This window comes from Giraffa tippelskirchi, chromosome X (assembly GCF_054371585.1).
Source record: "Giraffa tippelskirchi isolate mGirTip1 chromosome X, T2T-mGirTip1v1.2.pri, whole genome shotgun sequence".
NCBI classification, from domain to species: Eukaryota; Metazoa; Chordata; class Mammalia; order Artiodactyla; family Giraffidae; genus Giraffa; species Giraffa tippelskirchi.
In genome coordinates this window covers 96,808,057-96,833,672 of record NC_137289.1, presented here as the reverse complement: position 1 = coordinate 96,833,672, position 25,616 = coordinate 96,808,057, and the positions used below count along the sequence as shown (strand labels likewise).

The following is a 25,616-nucleotide window of genomic DNA, read 5'->3' as shown; positions in this document are numbered from 1 at the left end:
TATTTCTATAGTGGACCTCCTTGTCCCCTTTATGAAATCCTTACCAATTGAAATAATGAGGTCTCTTCGGAGGACAAAACCCACAAGTCTTTGGGACTCCCGGGACACCACCACTGGGAAGCCACTGTAAGTTGTTTCACTGATTATGGTCTCTACATCTTCCACGGTCATACTGTCCTGAGTAAGGACAGTCAACAAAGGATCATTCCTCCGGGGTTTCATCACATCCATTGCCAGGGTCTTATGAGCAAACTCTTCTTTGGCTTCAAGAAAGGGGTACCCATTGAGTCGGATGTGGGCATCATAGATGCCCTCCCGTCCAAGAGCATCTGCCACCCACTTGCTTGTCATAGCTGCAGCCATCAGAGGCACAATGTATTCCAAGCCACCAGTTAGTTCAAACATTATGACAACAAGAGAAACGGTCATCCGAGTCACCCCACCTGCAAAAACAGACAACAGGCTACTTAGTGAAGGCAGGAAAAGTATAGGATTCATTACAGTTATGGGCCTGTCACAGGCCCCATCCAGAAAAAGTTACTTACCAGAAACATCACTAAAAGTAGGCCCTCGCCTACAACTGCATAGACTCCTGCAACTGCATTCAAACAAGTTTACAATGGACATGAGTCACACTTCTCAAAATAACCTCTACAAAAGATACCTCCTTCACTATTTTTTCATTTGTTTGTTGCTCCCCACCAACTCCCAATTATAAAAGTAATTGCATAAGATGTCTATGATTTGTATAAAACCACAGATGTGAGAGGTTCTCTGGGACATGCAGGCCCACTGCAGAATAATTGGAAACTATATATATCTTTAAAGTATATAAAGGAAAGTCTTACCCGTAAACTCACTGCCTAGAAATACGCTGAATAAAAATTTCAAGTGACTTTTTTTCAGAAACATATTTTTTTATATAAATGAATGTGTATTATATGTTTCAATTCCCCATCATGCCTTTTCTCCCAACTTTATGTTAGGAATGCTGCTGCTGCTGCTGCTAAGTCGCTTCAGTCGTGTCCGACTCTGTGCAACCCCATAGACGGCAGCCCACCAGGCTCCGCCGTCCCTGAAATTCTCCAGGCAAGAATACTAGAGTGGGTTGCCATTTCCTTCTCCAATGCATGAAAGCGAAAAGTGAAAGTGAAGTCGCTCAGTCGTGTCTGACTCTTAGCGACCCCATGGACTGCAGCCTACCAGGTTCCTCCATCCATGGGATTTTCCAGGCAAGAGTACTGGCGTGGGGTGCCATTGCCCTCTCCATGTTAGGAATACTTTGTATATTAGTACAAATTTATTTAAATTTTATTTAAAAATATTAAACATATTAGCATCACATTCAGTGGCTCCATGGTATAGCATTATATGGATGTACCATAATTTATTTAACCAATCCCTTATTGCACTTTTAGGTTGATTACAGTTATTTGCTATTACACATAATACCATGATGAACATTCTTGTGCAGGTATTTTTGTCCAAATTTCTGGTTTCTTCTTCAATATGACAGAATTTGAGAGAATTCCTCTCAAGGGGAGGAATGGAGATATATGGTAAAGAATGCCTTCTTAAAGCACTTGAAAATGGCAAACCCATCAAGAAATGGACAGTTTTTTTTCTTAAACCTACAGTCAGTCATGTATAGTATAACTCATCTTTATAATGCCACCTGGGTAGCAATCTCTTTGAAATCAATGCAAACAATACTCACCCAAGCAGGCTGCAGCCCCAACCATCGCATAAAGGCCAGGGGTGATGCAATCTGCTCCTTGACTGCACCAGCTATTGAAGATGGCCCAGTCATGGTGGTAATAAGCCAGCTGTTCCATCCCAACTCCCAAAAGCCGACCTGCTATAGCACCAACAGCCATGCTAGGGATAAAGAGCCCAGAAGGAATCTGCAAAGAGAAAGCAACAGATGGTCAGTGAGAAGTGATGTAATTACATGCCACATGATAAGGGCTAGAGGACTGACCCTCTGCAAAGCGAACAGGCCAATGACAATCTAACTATGCACTATGCTAGCAAGTGGCTGCAAAGATTTGTGTAACACTACAGGGACTAGAGGTTCTCTGGGACGTGCAGGCAAGTACAACTGCAAAGATGCTTACCCTGATTTGGGGTCCATCAGGCAAGAGCCTGAACTCTCCAGACCAACACAGAACTGGAGGTAGAAATTAAGCCTTTCCCAAAGAAAAAGGAAAATAGATGGAGTTTCTCATATATGCAGACAGTTTACCCAATTTTGAATTCTTATCAACAGCAATTACCCTTTATTGACTATCTATAATGCTCTATGCTGGATGCTCTACAGACTGGATTTTGTGGGTTCTTTACAACCACCCCAAGAGGCGGGTGTTATCCTCAACTCACAAAGGATCTAAGGTGCAGAGAGGTTAAAAACTCATCCAAGGCCAAGATTTAGTAAATGTTGGTGATGGGGTTTAAATGCAATGCTTCTAATCACTCTCATGTATCGAATCTTGACCCACTGTCCACACAAAAAGGATGGCACATGAGGTTTCATTTTAACACTATAAAAGAAAGAATAAATAAGTTTTTTAATGAGGTAGTGACTATGGTTGCATGACTATCCCCAAAAGGAACCCCCATCTGTCTCCTCTTTTTTTTTTTTGAACTCCTAGAATATAATTGGGGCTTCCCTGGTGGCTCAGTCAGTAAAGAACCCACCTGTGATGCAGGAGACATGGGTTCAATCCCTGGGTCGGGAAGATCCCCTGGAGAAGGAAATGGCAACCCACTCTAGTATTCTTGCCTAGGAAATTCCATAGACAGAGGAGCCTGGTGGGCTACAGTCTATGGGGTTGCAAGAGTCGGACATGACTTAGGGACTAAACCACCCCCACCAGGATACAATAGTGCGTTCTCAATTTTCTGTGCTAAGAGAGGGAAAATGATGACAGGGATAACCCAAACAGCAGATTATTTTAAAATAGCTTTTATTTGATTATAGAATATATTTGAATTGGGGTGGGTCTGATGGTCTGCAAATTCACTTTTATATGAAAGAAGGAAGCCATGAGGTGCAAAGTAACTCAAGAAGTACTGCAAATCTGTTCAACATGTTGAGGATGGATATTAATTCAGAGATTACTGTACTCCCTAAACTGCATTGTTGGCTCTTAATTTTCTGTTTTGAATCTCTATTTCTCTAGAGAATAGAGGAAATACATTGGTAGTTGAGTGCTAAAGAAAAGAAGGGCTTCCCTGGTGGCCCACAGGTAAAGAATCTGCCTGAAATGGAGGAGACCCAGGTTCAATTCCCGTGTCAGGAATATCCCCAGGTCTGGAAGGTCCCCTGGAGAAGGGAATGGCAACCCACTCCAGTATTGTTGCCTGGACACATACAAACCAAGGAAGATGAGGGAAATACAAATTTTCCTTCTTGATTTCTTCTGACACATGGAAATTATAATGAGTACTAAAAATAAAAGTTACCGGCCTGATGTCAGCTTTTGATAATCTAAATATTAATTTAGGGTCACCTATGAAGTTCGTGTGGATAAGGCAATGGCACCCCACTCCAGTACTCTTGCCTGGAAAATCCCATGGACGGAGGAGCCTGGTAGGCTACAGCCCATCGGGTCGCTAAGAGCCAGACATGACTGAGCAACTTCACTTTCACTTTTCCCTTTCATGCACTGGAGAAGGAAATGGCAACCCACTCCAGTGTTCTTGCCTGGAGAATCCCAGGGACGGCGGAGCCTGGTGAGCTGCCGTCTATGGGGTCGCACAGAGTCGGACACGACTGAAGCGACTTAGCAGCAGCAGCAGCAGCATGAAGTTCTTGATAATTGGACACTGATAACCACTGTAAAAAATACATTTAGCTATATATTGGGTTGAACCATATGAAATTGCTATTTCAATGGTTAAAATGGTTGGCAACTTCATTTTGTTCAACCAACTACTTTGCTTTATTGGTAAACTCCAAAGCCACTTTATAAGGACCAAAAATGTGTTGGTCAGATATTTTTTTGATACAAAATGCACTGGGATAAATACCTCACCATCCTTTTTGAGCGGCATATGTTTTCCACAGAAAAGGAGAAAACATTTCTACTTTTAAAATCTCATCACCGAGGTTTGCATTTGGCCTAAAACTAGGCTTGGACAATGTTAGATAGCCATACAATTGTCTAAGAAGTTATGAGGATATTGAGGATATGTGAGGGTAAAAGGGGCCTTGGGGTGGGGTAGTGGATAACGCTGGGTGAAGTTGGACATACCACATGAACTATGAGAATGTTATGGTATCTTGGCTTTGCCCTGAAAACCGACAGACACACAAATATCCAGGAAGGACCAAAAGAATCTCCTCACCTTCATGCCAAAGGTGAATATAGTGATGACAATTTTCAGTATGAGTGTCAAGGCCAGCTGCCACATTGCACTGTAGACTCCCACGCCAGCTGGTCTGTCGGGCAGCTCACCTGCCTTGCTTGTGTTGAAACGGTTCTCATAATCACAGAGTTTGGAGGAGTCCAGGAGGCCACAGTCATTGAACAGCTCAGAGATGAGCTCACTTGTGCTCACTCGGGTATACTCATTGGGGAAAGCCAGGATGGCAGTGATGGCTGTCACAACAAGAACCTCTACGACAGGATACTTGCCCAACTGGGTAGTCTTCCGCTTCCGACACCAGGCAATGTTGGTGCGGATAAACAGAGCTCCCCACAGACCACCAAATATGCCCAGCAGAATGAAGGGCACAAGCTCGAAGAGATGCCACGGGGTGTGAAACTCCACATAAAATAGAACCAGGCGGCTGTTCCCAAACGGATTGATGGAGCGTAGAGTGAATGCTGCCACTAAAGCAGCGAAAAATGAACGCCATAGTGTTTTGAGGGGAAAGTAGTAGCTGACCTATAGGAGAAAAAGCGAGAAAATCAACTCAAGTCAATATGCAGGAACTATTTGGGGTGAAAAACTGTGCTGTGGCAATTAGAGCTGAGGATGAAAATGGCCGAGAAATCTCTGGTCCCGTGGCAAAGCACTGGAGGTGGGCAGAGCACTTCGGGACTGCAGTATACACAGACAATGGCCAGAATTCCTGGCACAAAATCACAAACATGGCTCCACAGACAGATAAAAGCAGTTACCTCTTCTAGGCTGAATAATACTCCACCAATAGGTGCCCCAAAGGCTACGGATACACCGGCAGCGGCAGCAGCTGACAAGACCTATGATTCAAAACTCAAAATTAGTGATAGAATAAGGTCACTTTCCTACCTTCAGTCACATTTTAAAAGGAATATTAGTGGTTACCAAACGTAAACAAAACAAAAAAAACCTGCTCTATACCCAGCTTATCAAAAATGAAGTTCAACATATATTTACTTTGAGAGCAAACACTATCTGCTGAATCTTGAACACATGGTTCACATGCTGGAACACGTAGAGGGCCTTTCCTTTGTAATTAATTTAGGCATGTACTTGATTCCAAACTATGCTTCCATCCCCCACTCCCAATTCCACAACTGACTTATGGTCTGTAAGACCTATTCACCACCAAAATGAAAGATTTCCAGTTATGTTATTTACATAGCACTTTCTTTATAAAGAAAAGCTTTTAAAATGAGATTTTAAAGACAGCTCTAATGACACAAACTTGAAATAACAATTGGCTCACGGCTAACCAGGAGCTGCAAATATTCAGACAGGAGGTATTTAGAGTTTCCTGTACTATGTGCCCCACTCCACACCTAGTGACCTATGGAAACAGAAATAGGAGGGTGACTAGAAGCAAAGTTGGGGATAGATTTTGAAGGGAACAGTCCTAAGACCTAAGTGTGTCTAGGTGTGGCAAGGAAAAGGGTAAGGAGAGAGAGAAGGAGGAAGAAGCTGTCAGAGAAAAATTAAAAGGGACAAGGAGGTGGGGAAAGAGAGCAAGTGATATTTCAAGAGTACCATCTTTGTATGTAGTAGCCATAGGCATGTGAATGTAAAAGGTGCATGATAAACACACCAACACACCAGAATTAATAGACCAAGAAAGTCAGTTTGTTGGATTCTGGTTGCTGTGGAGTGATATATGATGTGTGGTATCAAGGAGCTATTTTTAAAAGGAAGTTGAATAAAACTGACAGTTTTTAAAGGAAAAAAATGGTTCTTGGCAAATAGGTAGGTTTCTCTGGAAGTGTAGGATGGCCCAGGAAAATGAAGGGTGTGGGGGAAAGTGACCTCTGGTGCTAGCTGGGGAGGACTCTGGAATTCAAGACTAGAATGGCTTTCATCTAAGAAGGGTGAGGACATTTAACACAGAACTTGAGAAAGGGGATTTCAGTGACTTTGCTTAGGATGCATTACGAGGGAGAAGGAAGAGTTGAACTGGCCAATAAGTTGTGGAGTGGAGTCTATCTATGCCCTACTTTCTCAAATCTCTATTTTACGCTCAACCATCTGGCCACTATGACAAGGCCCGAGGACATAAAAGGGTTACTGCCGATGGTGAGAACACCAGGAAAAAAATAACTGCAACTCTAAATAAGCAATAAAAAGCGAATGACATATTCAACTATTCATGAGTTTAGTTAGAAATATATGATATCTGTACAGAAAAACAACCAAATCAAACTCTTCTTTCATTTTATAAGAACTGTTTGAACAAAAATGCCAATTTTATATGAAATAAAATGAAAGTAATCACCAATCTACAGTTTCAAAGTCACCTCTACTTATGCAAAACCAGCAACAATCAACACTTTACTCTTGCCAGTTAAATTTTTTTTTCATCTCTTTAGCTTCTGTTGTACATTATTCCTATCTAACAACTTCACCAATTTAAGACTGCCTTTATGTATTTGACAGATAGCTAAACAACCTACTCGGATTTCCCTCTCTCTCTCCTGCTAGCCTACCTATCCTGCCAGGAACTTTTCCCCTTGAACCATCAAAATGTATTCCATGTTTGAAATTTCAATATCTTTGAGCTTTCTTCCGAGTCTTATGGGGAATTTTGTTTTCTTTTGCTTTCAGAATAAATCATGAGGTTCTAATTTTGTGAAAAATCCTCTTTAATGAAATAACCTTGGTCTTGACCCATTCCATATGTGATTTCTTTGTAATTCAAGGGGAAAAAAAGCAAGAACCATTATTTTCTCAAATTCTTAATTATGGCAGGAAAAAAGTAACCAATGACTTGGAACTGCTTAAAAAATGGTCTTCCTCCTCAAAAGGGCATACATTAACAACTGTATAAACATGAGAACAACTATAGAGATACTGCAGTGGGACTAATTTGCAGGGCTGAGGTGGAAGGCAGGAGAGAGAAATCTAATACAGAGAAACAAATATAGTATGCTGTTAGGTAGAAATAAAAGATAGAAAAGCTGGCATCTGAAACACACGCTGAACTTATATTCTTTCACAGGAACAAACTTCTTTAAAAAGTCTTCCATTATTTCTGCAACTTATTTTGTAACAGAAATCACACATGCTTGTATAGAATTATACATTATAAAAAGTTAAAGTCTTTACTTCTTCCTCACTAGCATCTACCTCACTTTCCCCCTCACCAGAAGTAGACATTTTTAACAGTTTGAGGTTAAACCACTTCTCAGCCATTTTTTCTAGGAGCACATATACACATTTTACAAAACCATTAACTGACTTTTACTGTACACATTATTCTGAGACTGGCTTTTGAAAGTTTAATGGTATTTTATAGCCATCATTCCATGTTAGTATACATACCATTATCTCATTAACAGTTGCATAGGATCCTACAGTACAGACAGAATATTGTTTATTCAGTCAGTCCCCCACTGATGGCCATTTGGATTGCTTCAGTTTTTCACTATGTTGACAGATGCTGCACTGACTATCCCCACACACCTTTGTGCACACATGATAGAATGTCTACAGGGTAAATTTCGAGAAACGGAACGTGTGGGTCAAAGAGTATTTGCATTAACACCGGTAGAATCCCCCAATTCTCATCCCTAAGATTGTACCATTTATGCTCTCACCAAAAAAAGAGACTGGTAAAGTCATTTGTTATATTACCTCTCTGCGCTTGGCTTCATTCTTCCTGTATTTGTTGAAGCAGTGGCATAGGATGTTCCCACAGCAGCAAGCCACATGCACTAGGGGGCCCTCTTTGCCCAGGCTCAGGCCAGATGACACTGCCAGTACCAGTGTGATGGTTTTGATCATCAGGGTCCACTTACCCAAATAGCCCCTAATAATGAAACCACTCAAGATAGTTTTTATCTGCAGGTTAAACAGATTGAACATGGAGTAAGTAAGGAAACAAGGCTAAGAAGCAATTAACCTGGTCTTCATTATAGAAATTGCACCTTTTAAACAAGTGATATATAAAAGCTTGAAACAGTGATTCAAGTTTGGGAGGGGACCCAGGAGCCCAAGAAAATGAGAAATGTTCTCAAAACTTTTTTACGTTCCCTTTTTTTGCGGGGTGGGGGGCATGTGATAGCTGGGCAAGGGAGTACTGTGTTAAGTATAAGAGTGCATGTGTGTGGAGAAGGGGCAGCTGAGAGGGAGGGTGTTTTCCTTACTTTCCCTCACTAGTATAGCCTTGACTCTCGGCCAAAAAATCTGTAGCAATCACTTGACCAGGAAACAGAGAGAGGCAAGGCCATCCAGGTAACCTAAAATCTCAGTGGTTTCAGTCACTGTCAAGCAATCTAAACCCAAAGTCGTCAGAAACAGGGTTTCAATCACCCTCCTTCTAGCCCAAATCATGTTGTAAAAAATGTGGCAAAATAGTTTTATTTCTTCTGCCCTAACGAAGTTGACAGTACCACTATTTTGTCAGACCAGAATCCTGTGATCTACCCTAAAAGCTTCTTGGTTAGGGAGTCGGGGAAGTCTTCAGGGGGCTGGTTCACCAGGAACCTGTAGGAGGCTAGGAATCAACTCCCTTTAAATGTCTATGTGGCCCAGTCTGGGAGGAAACTTAAGGGAATATCTAGAAAGGCCCTAGACTGCCTCGGGATCTGATCTTGTTTAATATTCAACTGCAGTATATGCTGGAATACATATTAAATAGTTTTAACTAAAAAGGATTAATTATTATTACCACTTATAAACCATTATAAACCATTTTAGAGACTCACCTCAGGGATTCCAGAGCCACAGGCATAAGGTGCGAACACCTTGACAAGAGACACGGCAAGGAAGGCAAACAGGAGAGCCCAGAGGACGTACATGAAATAATTGACTATGTAGGCAAAGGCTCCCTGGAACAGGGGGAAAAGCAAAAAGCTGGTTTTAGCCTAGACAACCTCAGTGAGACATGCAACTCTTAAGTAATGGGTTGTCAGGAAAGGAGGTCAGAAAACAAACAATATTAAATTGCTCAAAATGTTTCTTCCAGACCCTCAGCAAAGCAACTACTGAAACACTGTCAGCTCATTTGCTACAGAAAATGAGAGGCTTTGCTCCACCCAAAGGAAACTGAGGAAGGCTTCTAAGGATGGACAAGAATGAAAATGCAAATTCACTTTCTATATGAGTGCTCTGATAGATTTTGTAGTCAAATATATATATATTATGTCAATTTCATTAAAAGTCTTAGCAGTCCCTTTACTGGAATGGCTGAACCTTGGCTACACATTTCAAGTGAAGGCTGGCTCTAGAATTCCATTAAATTCACCTTTGGCTATTACCTACCTTGGTGTCAAATTATCACAGGCAGTTATAAAATTCTTGGGTGTTTTTCTTAAAATAAGCAATGATATTCTGTAGAGATGACCACATCTTTGAGAGAATTTTGCCACTGTAGTAGCAAAGGTGTAGTTGTTGAGTAGCAACAAGAATATGCAGTAAAACGTTTTGGGCTGTGACCATCAGATAAAATCAGTGAGATGTCAGATAGCCCAAAGAATAAAACAGAGATGATTACTTTTAAAAATGGAAATAATATACTTATTCTTATATAAGAATATATATATATTATTATATATTATAATGAAGTCTGCCAGAAAATAAATCTAATTTTGACCATTAGTAAGGATTCACCACCATTAAAAGCCTTGCAAAATAGCTATGCCTTAAAAAAAAAAAACAACGATATTTTGAACACTGGCATATGATGCTTGGTGATAGAAATATTAGAAGATGAAACTCACTCAAATTACATGGATCACAAAACTCAGTGGACTTTTGGTGTCTTAAAACCTAAAACACTATCAAAAAAATTCATTGACCTAGACAAGGAGAACCAAAACACTCGGGGTTTTTTTCTGAGTTATAATTTTGACATAGGCTTCCCATCATTTTAGTCCCCGATAGGAACGCAGAGACCAGGAGGCCAAGTTCTTGGCAGCAGAACTCTTTTTAAAACCTAGAATTAACTCTCCCCAGGCAAGGATTTCACTCATTAAAAGAACAGCCAGAGAAAGTTATCACTTGAACAAATCTCCAATTTGAAAGTTATGGTTGGAACACTTAAACACACATATACATAGCTCTAAAGGAGTAGCTTAGGGGAGCCTTGTGGTGATGGAATAACACTTCTACATTTTGATTGTGGTGGTGGCTACACAAATCTATATATGTGCTAAAATTACAGTGAACTGTGCACGTGCACACACATACTCATTCTCTCTCTCCTTCCCCCTCTTTCTCTTCTATGCTCATAAAATGGGTGAAAATAAGGTCTGCAGGTTGCAACAATGTCACCTTCTTTGTTTTGCTAGTGTACTATAAACACTTTGGCCACCTGATGTGAAGAGCCAACTCATTGGAAAAGACCCTAACACTGGGAAAGACTGAAGGTGGGAGGAGAAGGGGATGACAGAGGATGAGGTGTTTGGATGGCATCACCAACTCCATGGACATGAGTTTGAGCAAACTCTGGGAGATGGTGAAAGACAGGGAAGCCTGGCGTCCATGGGGTCACAGAGTCGGACATGACTGAGGGACTGAACAACAACAAATACTTAAATGTTAGGGGCTTCCCAGGTGGTGCTAGTGGTTAAGAACCTGCCTGCCAATGCAGGAGACGTAAGAGACGCGGGTTTGATCCCTGTGTTGGGAAGATTCCCTGGAGGAGACCACAGCAATCCACTCCAGTATTCTTGCCTGGAGAATCCCATGGTCAGGGGAACCTAGCAGACTACAGTCCATAGGGTTGCAAAGAGTCAGTCACAACTGAAGCGACTTAGCACACATGCACACATACTTATGTCATGACTGGTGGAGGCTGGGTGAAGGGTATGGGGACCTTCCTGTACCTTGCTTTGCAACTTCCTGGGAATCTATAGCTACTTCTAAAATAAAAGAGTTAAAAAAAATCAAGGGAATCTCACACACACACACACACACACACACACACACACACACACACACACACGCTAAATTCCAGGGCTTCTCAAACTTTTCTCTATCCGAGAGGATGGGGGTGGGGTACCCATAGAGATTCTGTTTTATCTTAAACATGGAAATCCTTCATTCCTTTATAACAATTGTTTACATTTAATTTTTGGAAAAAAAAAATTTCTTCCAAATACTTGGGAAACACTGATACTCTGGGAAGGCACACAGCACATATGCTGAGGTTTCACATACCCTCTGGTATGCTGACCTTAACCCGGTTTGAGAAGCACAAACATAAACTTCTCACAGGTATAGTATGTAGTTAATCCTTTAATTGACCTCTTTCACAAGCCAATATGCATAGTCAGATATGTACATAAACACTCTTATTTCTGACATTATTTTCTTATCCTTCTTTTGCCTTGACTGAGTCTGTGGGGGGGGGTGTGCTTCAAATTGTTTGTGGACCAAAGTAGGTATGAAAATAAATTTTAAAAGTACAAACAACTTTTCCAGTCTTGTCCTTCTCACTTTACTAACACAGTAGATGAGGAGTGAGCTGAGATGGTACCTGTTTTAGAAGTACCTGTGTAGAAGCCAGAGTGGAATTGGGAGTTGAGAGTTATTTCATGTGCTTTTGTGTTCAGTAGGAGAGATCTAACACACAAATCAAGTGGTAAGAGAAAGGTAAGGAACTGAAAAACAAAGTTACTTTTATATCCAAACAGATTTGCTAGAAGACAAGGACAAATGGAAATTTTAATTTAATTTCAAAGTGGGACTATGAACAATTTTATTGCTGGGTTTCTGCTATTTTGCTAAGGAATATAGTTTTTTAATGTTCTAATACAATGCTCAGGGTAAATTTGCTTAAACACTTTTTAACCCATTCCATCTTTTGTTAGAAATTATAGCTTATCTGTTGGCTGACTATGGCATTTCTACAGAAATTACTAGAGAAAGATTCAGTCACACCGTGAACTAACAACTAAGAAGAAACATGGTTTGTTAAAAACACGCAAAAAAAAATTATGCTGTTGTACAAGCATCAAACAACTCCACATGTCAGAAGATATAGAAACAGGGCTGCACTTAAACCACAGAGAAAGGCAGCTGGCACTGGTTCCCCTTTTCCTGAAAAGGAAAATAAAGGAAGATTCCACAATTGCCACGAAGACAGTATAAGAAATGAAGTAAATGTAACAATAATTAAGTCAGCAGTTCAGAAATCTTCACCATGTGTTACCTCATTCGTGCTGATAATAAGCTGGGACCAGCTATTCCACTCTGGGCATTTGTCTCTGTTTTCAAAGGTGACATGCTGGGAGTTCCAGCAACAGTGTTCATGGTTAAACCAGATTCCTGCTGTGCATATACCTTCTTTTAAGTCTGTCATCCAGTGAGCAGAGATGTCTATCAAGCCAGCTAAGGAACCTGATTTGAGGGAAGGGAAGGAAAGGTTACAGTTGTCAGAGAAAATAAGGGAAAAGGAATCACAATAATGGACAAGTATATACATTCTCATTCTGTTTGCAACCTCCTTCGCAACCTGATTGTCTGCTTGCTTCTTACCTATTATCTCTAATAGATTTTACCTGTTTCAAATGCCTGTTCAAGAGGGAAAAAAAGCATTGTCTGCACTAAATATTGTGTCTGCACAATTTCTATATGGGAAACTTAGAAGAGAGCAAAGTGGTTGGGTTGGGGGTGAGGAGTGAGTGGATTTGACTTTTAGCTGTCTCACCTGGCAAAGACTCTGCATTGACTGAGAAAGCAGATGAAGACTGATCCATAAAGAAAGTCAAGTTTATTAAAGATTATTTTATTCTCACTTTATACATAAGACTGAGAAAATGTGAACTGCCCATGTTGAAGAATATTATATGACATGTATTTGAGATGGCTTGATGGGGGCAGTTGATAAAGACTATGAGGAGACGGGCTCAGTCTTGATACTGATTTGGCACCAGAAACAAGGGAATTTGAGCAATGGCAGGAAAGCATTCTAGGCTAAGGGAATGGAATTTATAAAAGCACAAATTGTGATGTACATGGGAGATGAGATGAAGCTATAGGCAGGCTGAAGCCTCCTGAGTCTAGGCCATGAACTTCTGGTTTTCTTAGTGAGAAGGAGCAAAAAAATATTTTATATAGATCATTCCTCAAAGAAAATTATGAGAATGAATGAGGATTCATGCACTGTGGCTAATAGACTGATAGGGTTAAGATAGTTATAATACTTTCAATTCTGGCCTTCTCATCATTTATGTTATCCAGATGAAGAAACACTGGAATAAAGAAATTAAATGGTCTAGAATCGTGCTTTAGGGAAATAGCAAAGACATCATAAAATTCACAGCCCCTGAATTCCCAGACTGTTCCTGCATTCAGACACACTGCTTCTATTGTTGCTCTCCAATGCTTAAAAACAAAATACCCTGTGTGTATGAGGGGAAGAAAAATATTCACTGACCACCTAGTGACAAGACATACATTAAAAAGTTGAGGATATTACGCCTATGTTCCAACAGGCTGGAGGTCATGCTGTGTGTATGTTTTGGTAGGTGCTGAGAGTGTTAATACAGGTTATTTACACACTTGAACAACCTAGTCAAATCTGACAAACTGTTTGAACCTACTCTCGGCCACTCCAGCCCCCATCGTCTCCTCCTGCTAAATCCTATTGCACTTATTGCCTGAATTCAGAAAACTAAGTGATGTTAAAGAGTTTGGCTAATTCTCTGGTTGTTTCACGTGTGCATGTCTTATTCTACCTAACCCTGGTACCCTCCATCCTATCTTCCCTTCTATGTCTCCTTCTTCTTTTCCTAGTTGGCTCTTTCTTCCCTGGTTACAAATTTTGGCAGGTTTCCCCTACCCTAAAGAATGCAGTGCTTCCACCTGTCCATGCAATCATTTCATGCTTCTGTCCCTTCTCTCCTTCCAGTGACTACCCAGTAGCTCCAAATCTTCTACAATAGTTGCCTCCCCTTGAAATCTGGCTCCTGGGACTCCCTGGTGGTCCAGTGGTTAGGACTTGGTGCTTTCACTGCCAGGGCCCAGGTTCAATCCCTGGTCAGGGAGCTAAGATCGGGCAGGCCACTAGGTGCAGCCAAAAGAAAAAAAAAAAAAATTCTGGCTACTAATATTTATCTAAGATTTTTTCCAAGGTCACTCGTATCCTCCTAACTGCTAAACTATATAACCCTTTCTCAGCCTCCTTCCTTCTCTTCAGCCTCTGTGTAATATTTGACATTACAGCCCACTCAGTCTATTATGAGCCAGCTCTAAACTGTCCAGACCATATTCTCTCTTCTGTACGAGCCAGAGAATGGGCAGCATTAACACCCTAGACCACGGGTTGGCAAACTATGGCCTAAGGGTCAAATCCACCTCTGTGTTTTTAAATAAAGCTTTTCTTGGTCACAGTCCAGTTTGTTTGTGTACCTACTATCTACGGCCACATTTGTGCTATAGAGACCATTTGGCCCACAAATCCTAAAATATTTAGTCTGGCCCTTTATAGAAAAAGCTTACTGACCCCTGGCCCAGAAATAATCTTTGAAAACTCTGTTATGAATGAACAGTTTCTCATTTGCTGTGATGTTTTTTTGTTTTTTTTTTTTTTTTTAAGCAAATGAACCTGCAGAGATTTAACTGATGTAGAAAACACAGGATTGTCACCAGATTTGGCTGTAACACATGAGCTATTACCAAAGCGCACAGAATGAATCAGATAACAAACTGGACTTACTATGTGGTAGCCTGATGCCTCAAAAGTATCTGGGGGTAAACAAGCCTACTGGATCTTAGTTTCCTATCCCATGACAAACAAACGAGGGGTGGGATGGTGGAGAGTTAGTTTCTATGCATTGGAGAGGCAAGGGCAATGCCACAGCGTTCAAGAAAAATGGGGGTGTTTTATGTAAACAATGTGGCACATGGTGAACATCCCCTGCATGTCCCCCCAAGGGGCCCACTGACGGGAGATGGGGCTGCAGGGTGCTATGACAGAATGGCAGCGGCTCCCATTAGCTGCTGTGATCATTTTATACTCCACAGCTCATGAATTATCTCTAAGTAACAGCAGCTTGTGAACAACTGGGTGTGCTAAGTGCTATATATGTTGTACTTCATTCAGTTCTCACAACAAACTTGCTAAATAGGTACTCTTATTATCCCTATTTTACGAGTCAGTAAACTAAAGCTTTCAAGGGCTAAGAAACCTGCCTAAAGTCACAAAACTAGCAATTGGTGGGGCTGGGATTCAAATCCAAGAAGCCACAAACTAGAGCCTATGCTGTTAACTACCATTCCATCCCAACCACCTCCTGATTTCCCACCTAACTTCTATTTTAGCTCAATATTCCAAGTCTTCCTAGGCCCATTTTTTTTAATGCCATGGGGATATAAATCTCAGCATTTCTGCCTGGTATTCTTGGTTTTCTGCTTCCGCCACAGGAGGGGAAGCCTGCTTAGGGACCTGTTTTGAAGCTGTATTGCATAGCAAGTATACTATTTCTAGATAGACCATATAGTTGGAGTGGCTTAGAAGCTTGATGGCTGCTGCTGCTGCTGCTAAGTCGCTTCAGTCGTGTCCGACTCTTCACGACCCCATGGACTGCAGCCTACCAGGCTCCTCTGTCCATGGGATTTTCCAGGCAAGAGTACTGGAGTGGGTTGCCATTGCCTTCTCTGAGAAGCTTGATGGAGAAGACAGGAAAAGGTAGTACCATCCCAGTCCTCAACCACCATGGAAGAATAGGAGTGTAGGCCCCTTAAGGGTATGAGCCATGTCCTACATATTTTACTCCTAAATGAAGAGAGAAGATGTTTAAGAAGTAACTACAAAAATCTTTCAAGAAGTCTTCTTCTACATCTTCTTTCCTAAATCCCATGTGAAAGAAAGCGAAAGTTTTAGTCACTCAGTCATGTCTGACTCTTTTGCAACCCCATGGACTATAGCCCACCAGGCACCTCTGTCCATGGGGATTCTCCAGACAAGAATACTGGAGTAGGTAGCCATGCCCTCCTCCAGGGGATCTTTCTGACCCAGGGATTGAACCCAGGTCTCTTGTATTGGAGGCAGATTCTTTACCCATGCGGTATATGTTAAAAAAACAACTTGGAATTCCCTGGTGGTCCGGTGGTTAGGACTTGATGCTTTCACTGCCAGGGCATGGGTTCAATCCCTGGTCAGAGATCAAGATCCTGCCAGTCACAGAGTTACTCCCGCCCCTCCCCCCAAAAAAATGAAAAAAGAAAAAAAAAAACATCTCCAACAGAAAGATTCTTCCTCAAGATAAGCTCCAAAAGTCAGGGCTAACAGCACCTTAAGATGGATACAATATTTTATAGTATACAAATGCACTTAAATGCATTTCCTCATTTAATCTCATTTATTTAATGAAGGAGATGAGGTATTAGTACCTCTTTACAGTTGAGGTCATCAAGCTTCCAAAAGGTCCATGAGTGATTTCTTTCATGTAGGAAAACAGGAAAGCACAGCATTCAATTCAGTTCATGACTTGGGGGAGGGGCACACCACAATTTTAGGAAATCTGTTTAGAAAGTTAACATGGTTTACCATACCTGATAAAAGCCCAATAAGTAGCATCAACAACCAGCCAGAAAAAGCATCGCTCACACTGTGAATTAAGGCCCATGTTGATTCTTTGCTTTTGTTGGTTATCTAGGGAGAAATGTAGAGATTTTACACACACCCTTGCTTTTTCACATCAAAATGTGCAATAAAGAAACACAAAGACAAACCTATTCATTAGGAGACCAATTTTGAGTTACTTCTGAAATCTCTGGCTGAACCAAAGTCACCAAGAACTTTGAGGTTTATTGAACCTTGTTTTACCAAACCCCACCTTCATCTGCAGTATTGCAATGCCTGCAAGTACCTTATTCAAGGCTTCCCTATTTAGCAGCTAATTTCTTTTGTTTTTAATAAGGCCTTTGTCTTTTATTTATTATTTCTGGCTGCACTGGGTCTCCATTGTTGCACATGGGCTTTCTTTAGCTATGGTGAGCAGGGGCTACTCTTTGTTGCAGTGTGCAAGCTTCTCACTGCGGTGGCTTCTCTTGTTGCCGTGTAGAGACTCTAGGCATGCAGGCTCCATAGTTATGGCACATGCACTGAGTTGCCCCATGACACGTGGGATCTTCTTGGAGCAGGGATCGAACCCACGTCCCCTGCATTGGCTGGTGGATTCTTAACCACTGGACTACCAGAGAAGCCTCCTAGAGATTTTGCTGTTGTTGTTGTTGGCTGTGCTGGGTCTTCACTGCTGCTCAGGTTTTTCTCTAGTTGCGGAGAGCAGGGACTACTCTCTAGTTGTGCTGAATGGGCTTCTCACTGTGGTGGCTTCTCTTGTTCTGGATTATGGGCTCTATGGTGCTTGGGCTTCAATAGTTGCAACAAGTGGGCTCAGTAGTTGCAGTTCCCAGGCTCTAGAGCACAGGCTCAACAGTTGTGGCACACAGACTTACAGGCTTAGTTTAGTTGCTCCTTGGCTTGTGGGATCTTCCCGGATCAGAGATTGAACACATGTCTCCTGCATTGGCAGGTAGATTCTTTACCACTGGGCCACCAGGGAAGCCCCTTAGCTGCTAATTTCTTATAACATCAACCTGTTTTGCTTACTGCGGGGGTCTTCTTCTGGCCTGGACATCAGACAGTCCAAAGATGGTCTCTTGACTCACAGAAAATAGTCTGATTGCTTTTCAAATAATAAATAAACATGGGCTTATTTGAGTGGTGAAAATAGAATCTGAAGTTTACTACATGGGGCTGTGATTCAGGTCAGGCAAATTCTAAGACTTGATACCACAAACCCCTAATTGTACAGTGATTGTAGTTCCTAAATGATATTAGGGATGATCTCGTTCATTTTCAAAAACCTGCTGGGAATATCTGTAGCTATCAAGAGGTACAGACATTTTTACCTTTTTAGGGCCTAGCCTTGTCAATTTAGCTCTTCAGTGCTCACATTTCAAAACCAAGCATTCTGACAACTTTGGCATTAGTACTTTCCCCTTCTCTGCCTCTATTTCTTATCTTTGAAATGGAAAGTTAGCTACCTCATCTTGATCTACAGCTACATCATGAGTAATAAATTATTGTGTGCATGTGCTGTGCTGTGCTTAGTTGCTCAGTCTTGTTCGACTCTTTGCAACCTCATGGACTGTAGCCCGCCAGGCTCCCCTGTCCGTGGGGTTCTCCAAGCAAGAACACTGGAGGGGGTTGCCACTTCCTCCTCCAGGAGATCTTCCCAACCCAGGGATTGAACTGGTGCCTCATGCATCTCCTGCATTAGCAAGCAGATGTTAAAAGCACTTTAAAATTTCATTTAGACTTATGACTTTAAGTTTCCAATTGAAATGCTGAAAGTAAATGAGGTGACACTTTTCCCTCTGACAGTGTTTCCAATTGGATGATGAACAGTTAATGCCTAAAAAAGGTCTCCTTTGAACATTTGATAAACACATTGATTCTGAATTATTATTATTTGATATAATGGGTCTCAGATGCAACCATACTGATATAATGGGAAATGTGCTCTTGTCATATCACAGGTGGCTTTCACAATCTGAGTAACATGTTGAATAAGCAAATGATTACAAACTAAAGTCTGAATTATATAGAGAAAAAAATTCTAAGGCTATAAAACTATATTTTAAAGTCTGCCTGATGAATTACTATAATAGAAAGAATATATGGATATGTTCCCAAATAGCAGGAATCTTATAAAAAAAAAACCAAAATGTTTTATAGAAATCACCTTTTTGAGTTAGGAGAAGAAAACTCGGTGGGATTATCACAAATCTAAGGATTACAAAGAAATTTCTCAAAACCTGTACCTGGGACAATCCTAGGTTCAGGTGGTCATGAGAAAAGCAGTTAGGAGCTGGGAAAGGAATGAAAAGTGACCTGAATCTGACTGCTCAGGAGATTCACTCAGGTCTGAGAGGAGGAAACCAGGAACTCAGGAGAAAATAGGGTCAACTTAAAAAGCAAATTTTAAATTTGGACTCAAAGCAGAAATAGTAAGAAAAAAAAAAAATCATACCTACTGTTGGTTGAAGACATGTTCCCCACTGAATCAGGATGATGCAGGCTGAGGCCCCCTACCTTTTGAATAAACTCTCCACGTGCTCCTGACTCAGACTAGAAATTGTGATTCCCTGATTTAAATGATACTCAGCAGTAAGTTAAAGGCAAATGACCTTGGTGGGCTGCTCTGAGAAGTTTTCACAGTACTTTGAAAACATAAAAAGTAGGGAGGTTCTCTTGTCATATTCAAAACAAAACTGAGCCATAGCTCTAAGTACTTCTATTAACTATCATACTAAATTAATGTCATTGATTTGAATTTGATTGGTCTTGCAGTTTTTAGTTGAATGCGTAAATGTGCTTTGATTTCATACTTGTAAAAGAGCTATAATCACAGGTTTATCCTGTAAGCTTCAGTAAACATTAGGGTGCTGAGATTTCTTTTATTCTTTTAAAAAGAGTCCACTTACTTTTCTTAGTTGTAAAAATTCTGCTTCAAGGGAAAACCATAAAGAAAGATGAGATGTGGAAGAAAGATTTTTGAAATTTATTTTGGTCCCTCACACCAACTCTGTTTTCACCTTTCTACATAGGCATTTACACCCAATGATCCTTTTCAACCACTCACCATAGGAAGATAAATCATCATTAAATATAAATTATTTTCAAGATGCCTTAAAAATAAAAATAAAACCCTACATGGCCAACAGAAAATAAATTCAGCCACATCCAGGGTAGAGGGTTATATATATAAAGAATATATATTTTCAACTTCTCCTGGTGTTTCTTAACACTCAGCTCACAAAGCATCTTTTGTCTTACCTCTCGGTGCCTATCCCGGTCTCGAGACTTCTCTCTCACCCAATCAATTGTATTGAAATCATCATAGGTCCCCACACCAGGGATTGGCTCCTCCAAGAAGTCCATCATCCTATTTGAAGAACCTATTCCTCCACCATTGTATGACCTATTCTCTGGATTGAACAGAAAGAAGACATTAGTAATACAGACACTCTGGACATTTTTAATACATTCTTTTTGAGCACCAGGTGGTGAGCCCTTAAACTATCAGATGACTACAGTTAGGGTATGTTGATAAAGCAGAATGATCACCTGGCAGGAACATCCTTCACATTCAGAGGTTTCTGTGGTTTAGGCACAAAACGATGAGCATCTCAAGGCAGTGTGAATGGAAAGGGACAGATGAGAATGATAGTACAAAGGGAGAATTAACAGGAGTTGAAATACAGGGTAAAAGGATGTATGAAACAAAAGACAAGAGCTTGGAGCAGTTTAGATATTTCAGTTTATGTTTTGGGAGGAAGACAAAAGGGTCAAAGGTTTTTGCAGACAAATTACATCAGAAGCCATTTTATTAATACATTTACAAGGCAGTAATTCAATCCTCAGAGGTGGCTTTTGCCTGAGTAGGGACTCCAAAGAAAGCATGTGGGTCTCTTCCAGAGTTAAGCTGGCTGGAATGTACATATTTCACTTCCATGTATATAAGACTTTGATCCTTGATGTCATGGGCCTGTGGAAACTTTTACTGAGTATGCCAGGACAGTCTAAAATTTCCAAGTAAAGATTTAAAGAAAAGTGCATGGCTCAGAAATGACAGGTCCCTCCCTGAACCTTCAACTGAAAGAAACATATCCATCTGGCCAACAATCACATTTACCTGCTTCATTTTTAGCACTTCTACTATAATAACTTAAGCAAATGCTTTATCTTCCTTTCTAGACTAGAAGCTCTTTGAGGGTACCCCTATCTCTGATTCACCATTGCCTTCTCCAGTGTCTACCACATAACCACAACCCAGTAAATATCAGGTGAGCCCAAGTTTGTTTGATGAACCACTGGGATGAGGGAGGAGTATTTAAACTCAGAAGTGGCACTTACACACGGTCACTTAGTATTACTTAACAAACTTCTTCACAATATTTCCACAATCCTCTGATAGAACAAAATTTCACTATTAAACACAAAATGAAAAAATGTATTCAGGAATGCATGCAAATGCACACTGAGGAAAAATGCAGAGTAATGCCATCAATGAATTCAACTAGCCACAGCTCACATTTGCAACACCAACCTTAGCAGGGACAAAGCTCTATCCAGACTGTTTGATGATGAGTTCCTCTGCAGAGAAGGCTAAAGTGGGCCCAAGCTGACCTCGTCTCCCCCAGCTACATCCTCACCTTCACTCTCAACTCCTAACAGACAATTTGAGCACTCTCAAAGGACAAGTTTGAATTAACACCCAAGTTGCACCTGATTTACAAATTCTAAGTCTTCCAAATACCTAGTTCAGCATACCTTTCACAAACAAGGCACAGTTGAAAGGAAAAGCTCTGCAGAATCCAAATCACAGTAAGAGTGGGGGTGAGGTGGAGTGGAGTGGAGGAGGTGAACAAGTTAATCTTAAAACCCCTAACCAAAGTCCTTTTCGTATCTTCAAGCGTACCTGACCGTGAAATGGTTGGCTGCTGAATCACCAGCTCAGCATTTCCTATCATGTCAGTGGCATACTGATAAAGATGAATGCTGGTGTGTTGTCTGAGAGCTTGGAGGGAAACAGCCAGCTGGCAAAGGAGGGCAGAAAGAGGCTAAAGTATGTGGGGCAGGAGGGAACCAACCTCTTTCAATTCTCAAGACAAATGCTGACATGAACACAGGACACCAACCAACCAGAAACTGTTTTCAAGCAGGTTAATGCTTCAGTTGAATTTGCTCTGGTTTAAGTGTGCTCCTTTCAGGAGAAATTTTCAAAGGATTTTGTGAAACATTTTTAAAAAGCTTCCACTAGATATCTAATGTTACACTAGGTATCAAATGAGGCCCCCAGTTCAAAGGATATTAAGACAAAATGAAGATCTGCAACAGCTTCCTAACAGGAAAGAAAAAATCCTATTACATCACTGGGTAACATGAGTACTGAATCATCCTTCTTTGTAGATAGTCTATTATAAACGCAAATTGTCAGGCAGCTAGGAAAGAGCAGGCAGTGATTAGAATCCGACAACAGACTGCTTGTGATTCTCCAGACCCCCTTCTCCCTGGGGTCATGCTTTGGTCCTTGGCCAGGCTCAAGCCTGCTTACCTTCAATCACAGCTTTCTTTTTTTCTGCCTCAAAGAAGAAATAACCTTGGCAGCCCGCATTTCCTCATTTAGGTTGAGGAGCTTTTACAGAAGAAGCCCCGGTCTGAACTGCTTTAGAAGGGCACTTGCTGTATTATCTGCCTTTCACAGGAACAAACACCACCTAAAGAACCACCAATGTTCCCTGGCGGTCAGAATGTGATGTCACTGTTGGAATCATGTGACCAGACCCTTGGACCAGCCTTGGAGAAAGAAGATTTTTAACCGAGCACAGAAGCCTTAAAGATGTAGTCTCATCTAAACAAATGCCATCAAACCAGAGGCAGTTAGGTCAGTTCAGAAAACGGATTCAGATAAATTTAAGGTTTTCAGACCCCATTTAGCATAAAATCTAAGAAGGCAAAGTATAAATATCAGAAAGCATTTAAAGTTACAGGGATCTTAACTATTTTAAAAAGGGGGAGGGAGAGGGAGACAGGCAAATATGGAAAGGCTTTTTTTTAATGCACCGGATACCAATAACACAGATAAAAATCTCACCAGAGTAACAAGTTAAATTAGTGAAATGAATGAAAGATGCCAGACACAAGAGAGCACATAACATGATTTTATTCATGTAAGTTCAAAGTCAGACAAACCTAAGTTATATGGTTTTAGGATACCCATGTAAGTGACTACATTATAAGGGGACAAGAAAATGCCAAAAGTAAAGACAGTAGCTGACTAGGGAGAGAGAGGAGTCACCTTCTGGATGGAGCACATGGTGAGGGCTGGGCTTTGGGAAGGCTGGCAATTTTTCTTAATCTGGGCAGGGGTTACCTGAGTATTCACATTATGATTATTCTTTAAACTGTATACACATAGCTTATGTCTTTCTATAGAGAAAATTATGAAAAACAGAACCACATATGAACTTAGCATACAAAGTCAGGTCTTTAATACCTCCTATTAACTTTGAAAACTCAGAAAGCAATCAAGAAAATGAGTTGTTTCTTAGCAGTAGTGCTCTACCTAGAAAGCAGCATCAAGTCTGATCTCATTAATCCAACCTGGGTAAAAGTAGATATTTCAGCCATGAAAATTAATTCACTAGTACATCTGCATTGTTTTAAAGACTTTCCCTTCTCTGGCCCTATTCTGAAGGCTACTATTCAGCAAGTCTTAATGAATTGTGCAATAAGCAAAAGGCTAATTCAGTAAAGAAGAATTAAATTGTCATCTCTACATATAGGTAACAGGAAAGTTGTTAAGAGAGTAAATCTTAGGCGTTCTCATCATAAGGAGAAAACTTTTTCTTTTCTTCTTTCTTTTCCTTTCATTGTATCTATATGAGACGGGCTTCCCTGGTGGCTCAGATGGTCAAGAATCTGCCTGCAATGCAGGTAGACCCAGGTTTGATCCCTGGGTCAGGAAGATCCCCTGGAGAAGGGAATGGCTACCCACTCCAGTATTCTTACCTGGAGAATCTCATGGACAGAGGAGCCTGGTGGGCTACAGTCCATGGGGTCACAAAGAGTAAGACATGACTTAGCAACTAAACAACGATATGAGAAGATGGATGTTAGTCAAATTCATTGTAGTAATCATTTCACAATGTATGTAAATCAAAAGCATCCTGCTCTATACCTTAAACTTATACAGTGATGTATGTCAATTATTTCTCAACAGAACTGGAGAAAAAGAAAATTGCCATCTCCTAACCATCTAAGTGAATGCACAGAACAGCCACTGTTAAACATTAATCTAGTCGGTGTGTTCCAATAATCAGATCTAAATATAGTGTTTCAAAATGTTGTGATTACTCACATCAATTCTTAAGGCCTGATGCATCCTAAAATATCAATATAACAAAACCTTAGGAAATGTGAGGCACTTCATGGAACCTACATGCTTTTTGTCCAGTCCATCACTATGACAGTATTTTAGTTCTTGATGAACTAACCTAGCACTAACAAGAAGTAAAATGAAGCGGCAACTGATAGTATTGTGGCAAAGAACTAACAAGTTTAAAAAGCAAAAGCTATGACTCAAGTGTGACTGTATTGTACAATTATACTTTTAGAAAAGTATGTATTTCTTAAAGAGGATGACAGGGCCAACCTCACAAGCCTCCTTCAAGATTTTCTTTACTAAATGGGATTCTATGTGTAGTATCTGAAGACCACTACAGAATATATTCACTTATAATAAGACTTGCATTACCTTATTAGATTATTTTACACTTTAACATACTAGTTTTTGGTACTTAAAAAATGTATAGATTTTCAATGTACAGTAACTGGATTGCATAACTAGTACCATGTCAATAACTTCTGGCAAAAGTTCATGTGTCTTTCAAATGCTCCATCAGTGCTTCTGCGGAGGAACTATTTTATTCCATGTAAATTGACCTCTTTTGAAAACTAGAGGACTGATAGCTATGACACAGTCCTCCTACTAAAATGAGATTTAATTACAATTCAGATTAAGAAATGAGGCACTGGATTTGCAGCAACGTGGTTGTATCTAGATATTATCATACTAAGTGAAGTAATGCAGAGAAAGACAAATGTTGTATGATACCACTTATATGCAGAATCTAAAAAATAATACAAATGAACTTATTTACAAAATAGAAACAGACTCACAGACATATAAAACAAACTTACAGTTACTAAAGAGGAAGGAAAGGGAGATAAATTAGGAGTTTGGGATTGGCAGATGCACACAACTATATATAAAATAGATAACCAACAAGGACCTACTGTATAGCACAGGAAACTATACTCAATATTTTGTAATAACCTATAAGGGAAAAGAATCTGAAAAGGAATATAGACATATTTAGTACATATATACACACACACACACACACACACACACTAAAATTACAATGAGAATTGTTGTATTCAATTTTTGGCTGTAATTTATGCAATTGCTTTTTGTGATTTTTAGAAAAGGAGGCACCTATGTTACTTTATTACTATAAAATTTTCCTAACCAACATTTGGTGAATTTTACTAGTCAGTCTACCTCACATTTTGTTGATGATTCTAAATTGTTTTAAGTTAGGTTTTTATCCTTTAATTTGGTGGCTGCATTAAAATTCTCTCCCATCCTCCCCAAAATGTATAAATGAATCACTCTGCTGTAACCAGAAAC

At 40.4% G+C, this 25,616-nt stretch overlaps 1 protein-coding gene and 1 non-coding gene across 5 annotated transcripts in view; one reads left to right on the top strand and one right to left on the bottom strand.

Annotated features, from left to right (window-relative positions):
• CLCN5 (Cl-/H+ antiporter 5) overlaps positions 1 to 25,616 on the bottom strand; it is a 193,382-nt gene that overhangs the window by 8,793 nt on the left and 158,973 nt on the right. For 3 of the 4 annotated variants that reach the window (XR_014076122.1, XM_081567376.1, XM_081567377.1), the window contains 9 exons: positions 20,195 to 20,346; positions 16,903 to 17,002; positions 12,557 to 12,744; positions 9,108 to 9,230; positions 8,035 to 8,241; positions 5,130 to 5,210; positions 4,351 to 4,893; positions 1,718 to 1,904; positions 45 to 443 (listed from right to left, as the gene is read on the bottom strand). Coding sequence is in view for 3 of the 4 variants with exons in the window: in XM_081567376.1 (XP_081423502.1) it covers positions 45 to 443; positions 1,718 to 1,904; positions 4,351 to 4,893; positions 5,130 to 5,210; positions 8,035 to 8,241; positions 9,108 to 9,230; positions 12,557 to 12,744; positions 16,903 to 17,002; positions 20,195 to 20,346 (1,980 nt within the window). In the remaining variant the exon portion in view is untranslated. Of the gene's footprint in view, positions 1 to 44; positions 444 to 1,717; positions 1,905 to 4,350; positions 4,894 to 5,129; positions 5,211 to 8,034; positions 8,242 to 9,107; positions 9,231 to 12,556; positions 12,745 to 16,902; positions 17,003 to 20,194; positions 20,347 to 25,616 lie in introns of those variants that run through there. The other variant, XM_081567378.1, reaches the window with a different exon arrangement.
• Positions 14,323 to 14,394, top strand: TRNAE-UUC (transfer RNA glutamic acid (anticodon UUC)). Its single transcript has one exon. It is a non-coding gene; the product is annotated as a tRNA-Glu (tRNA).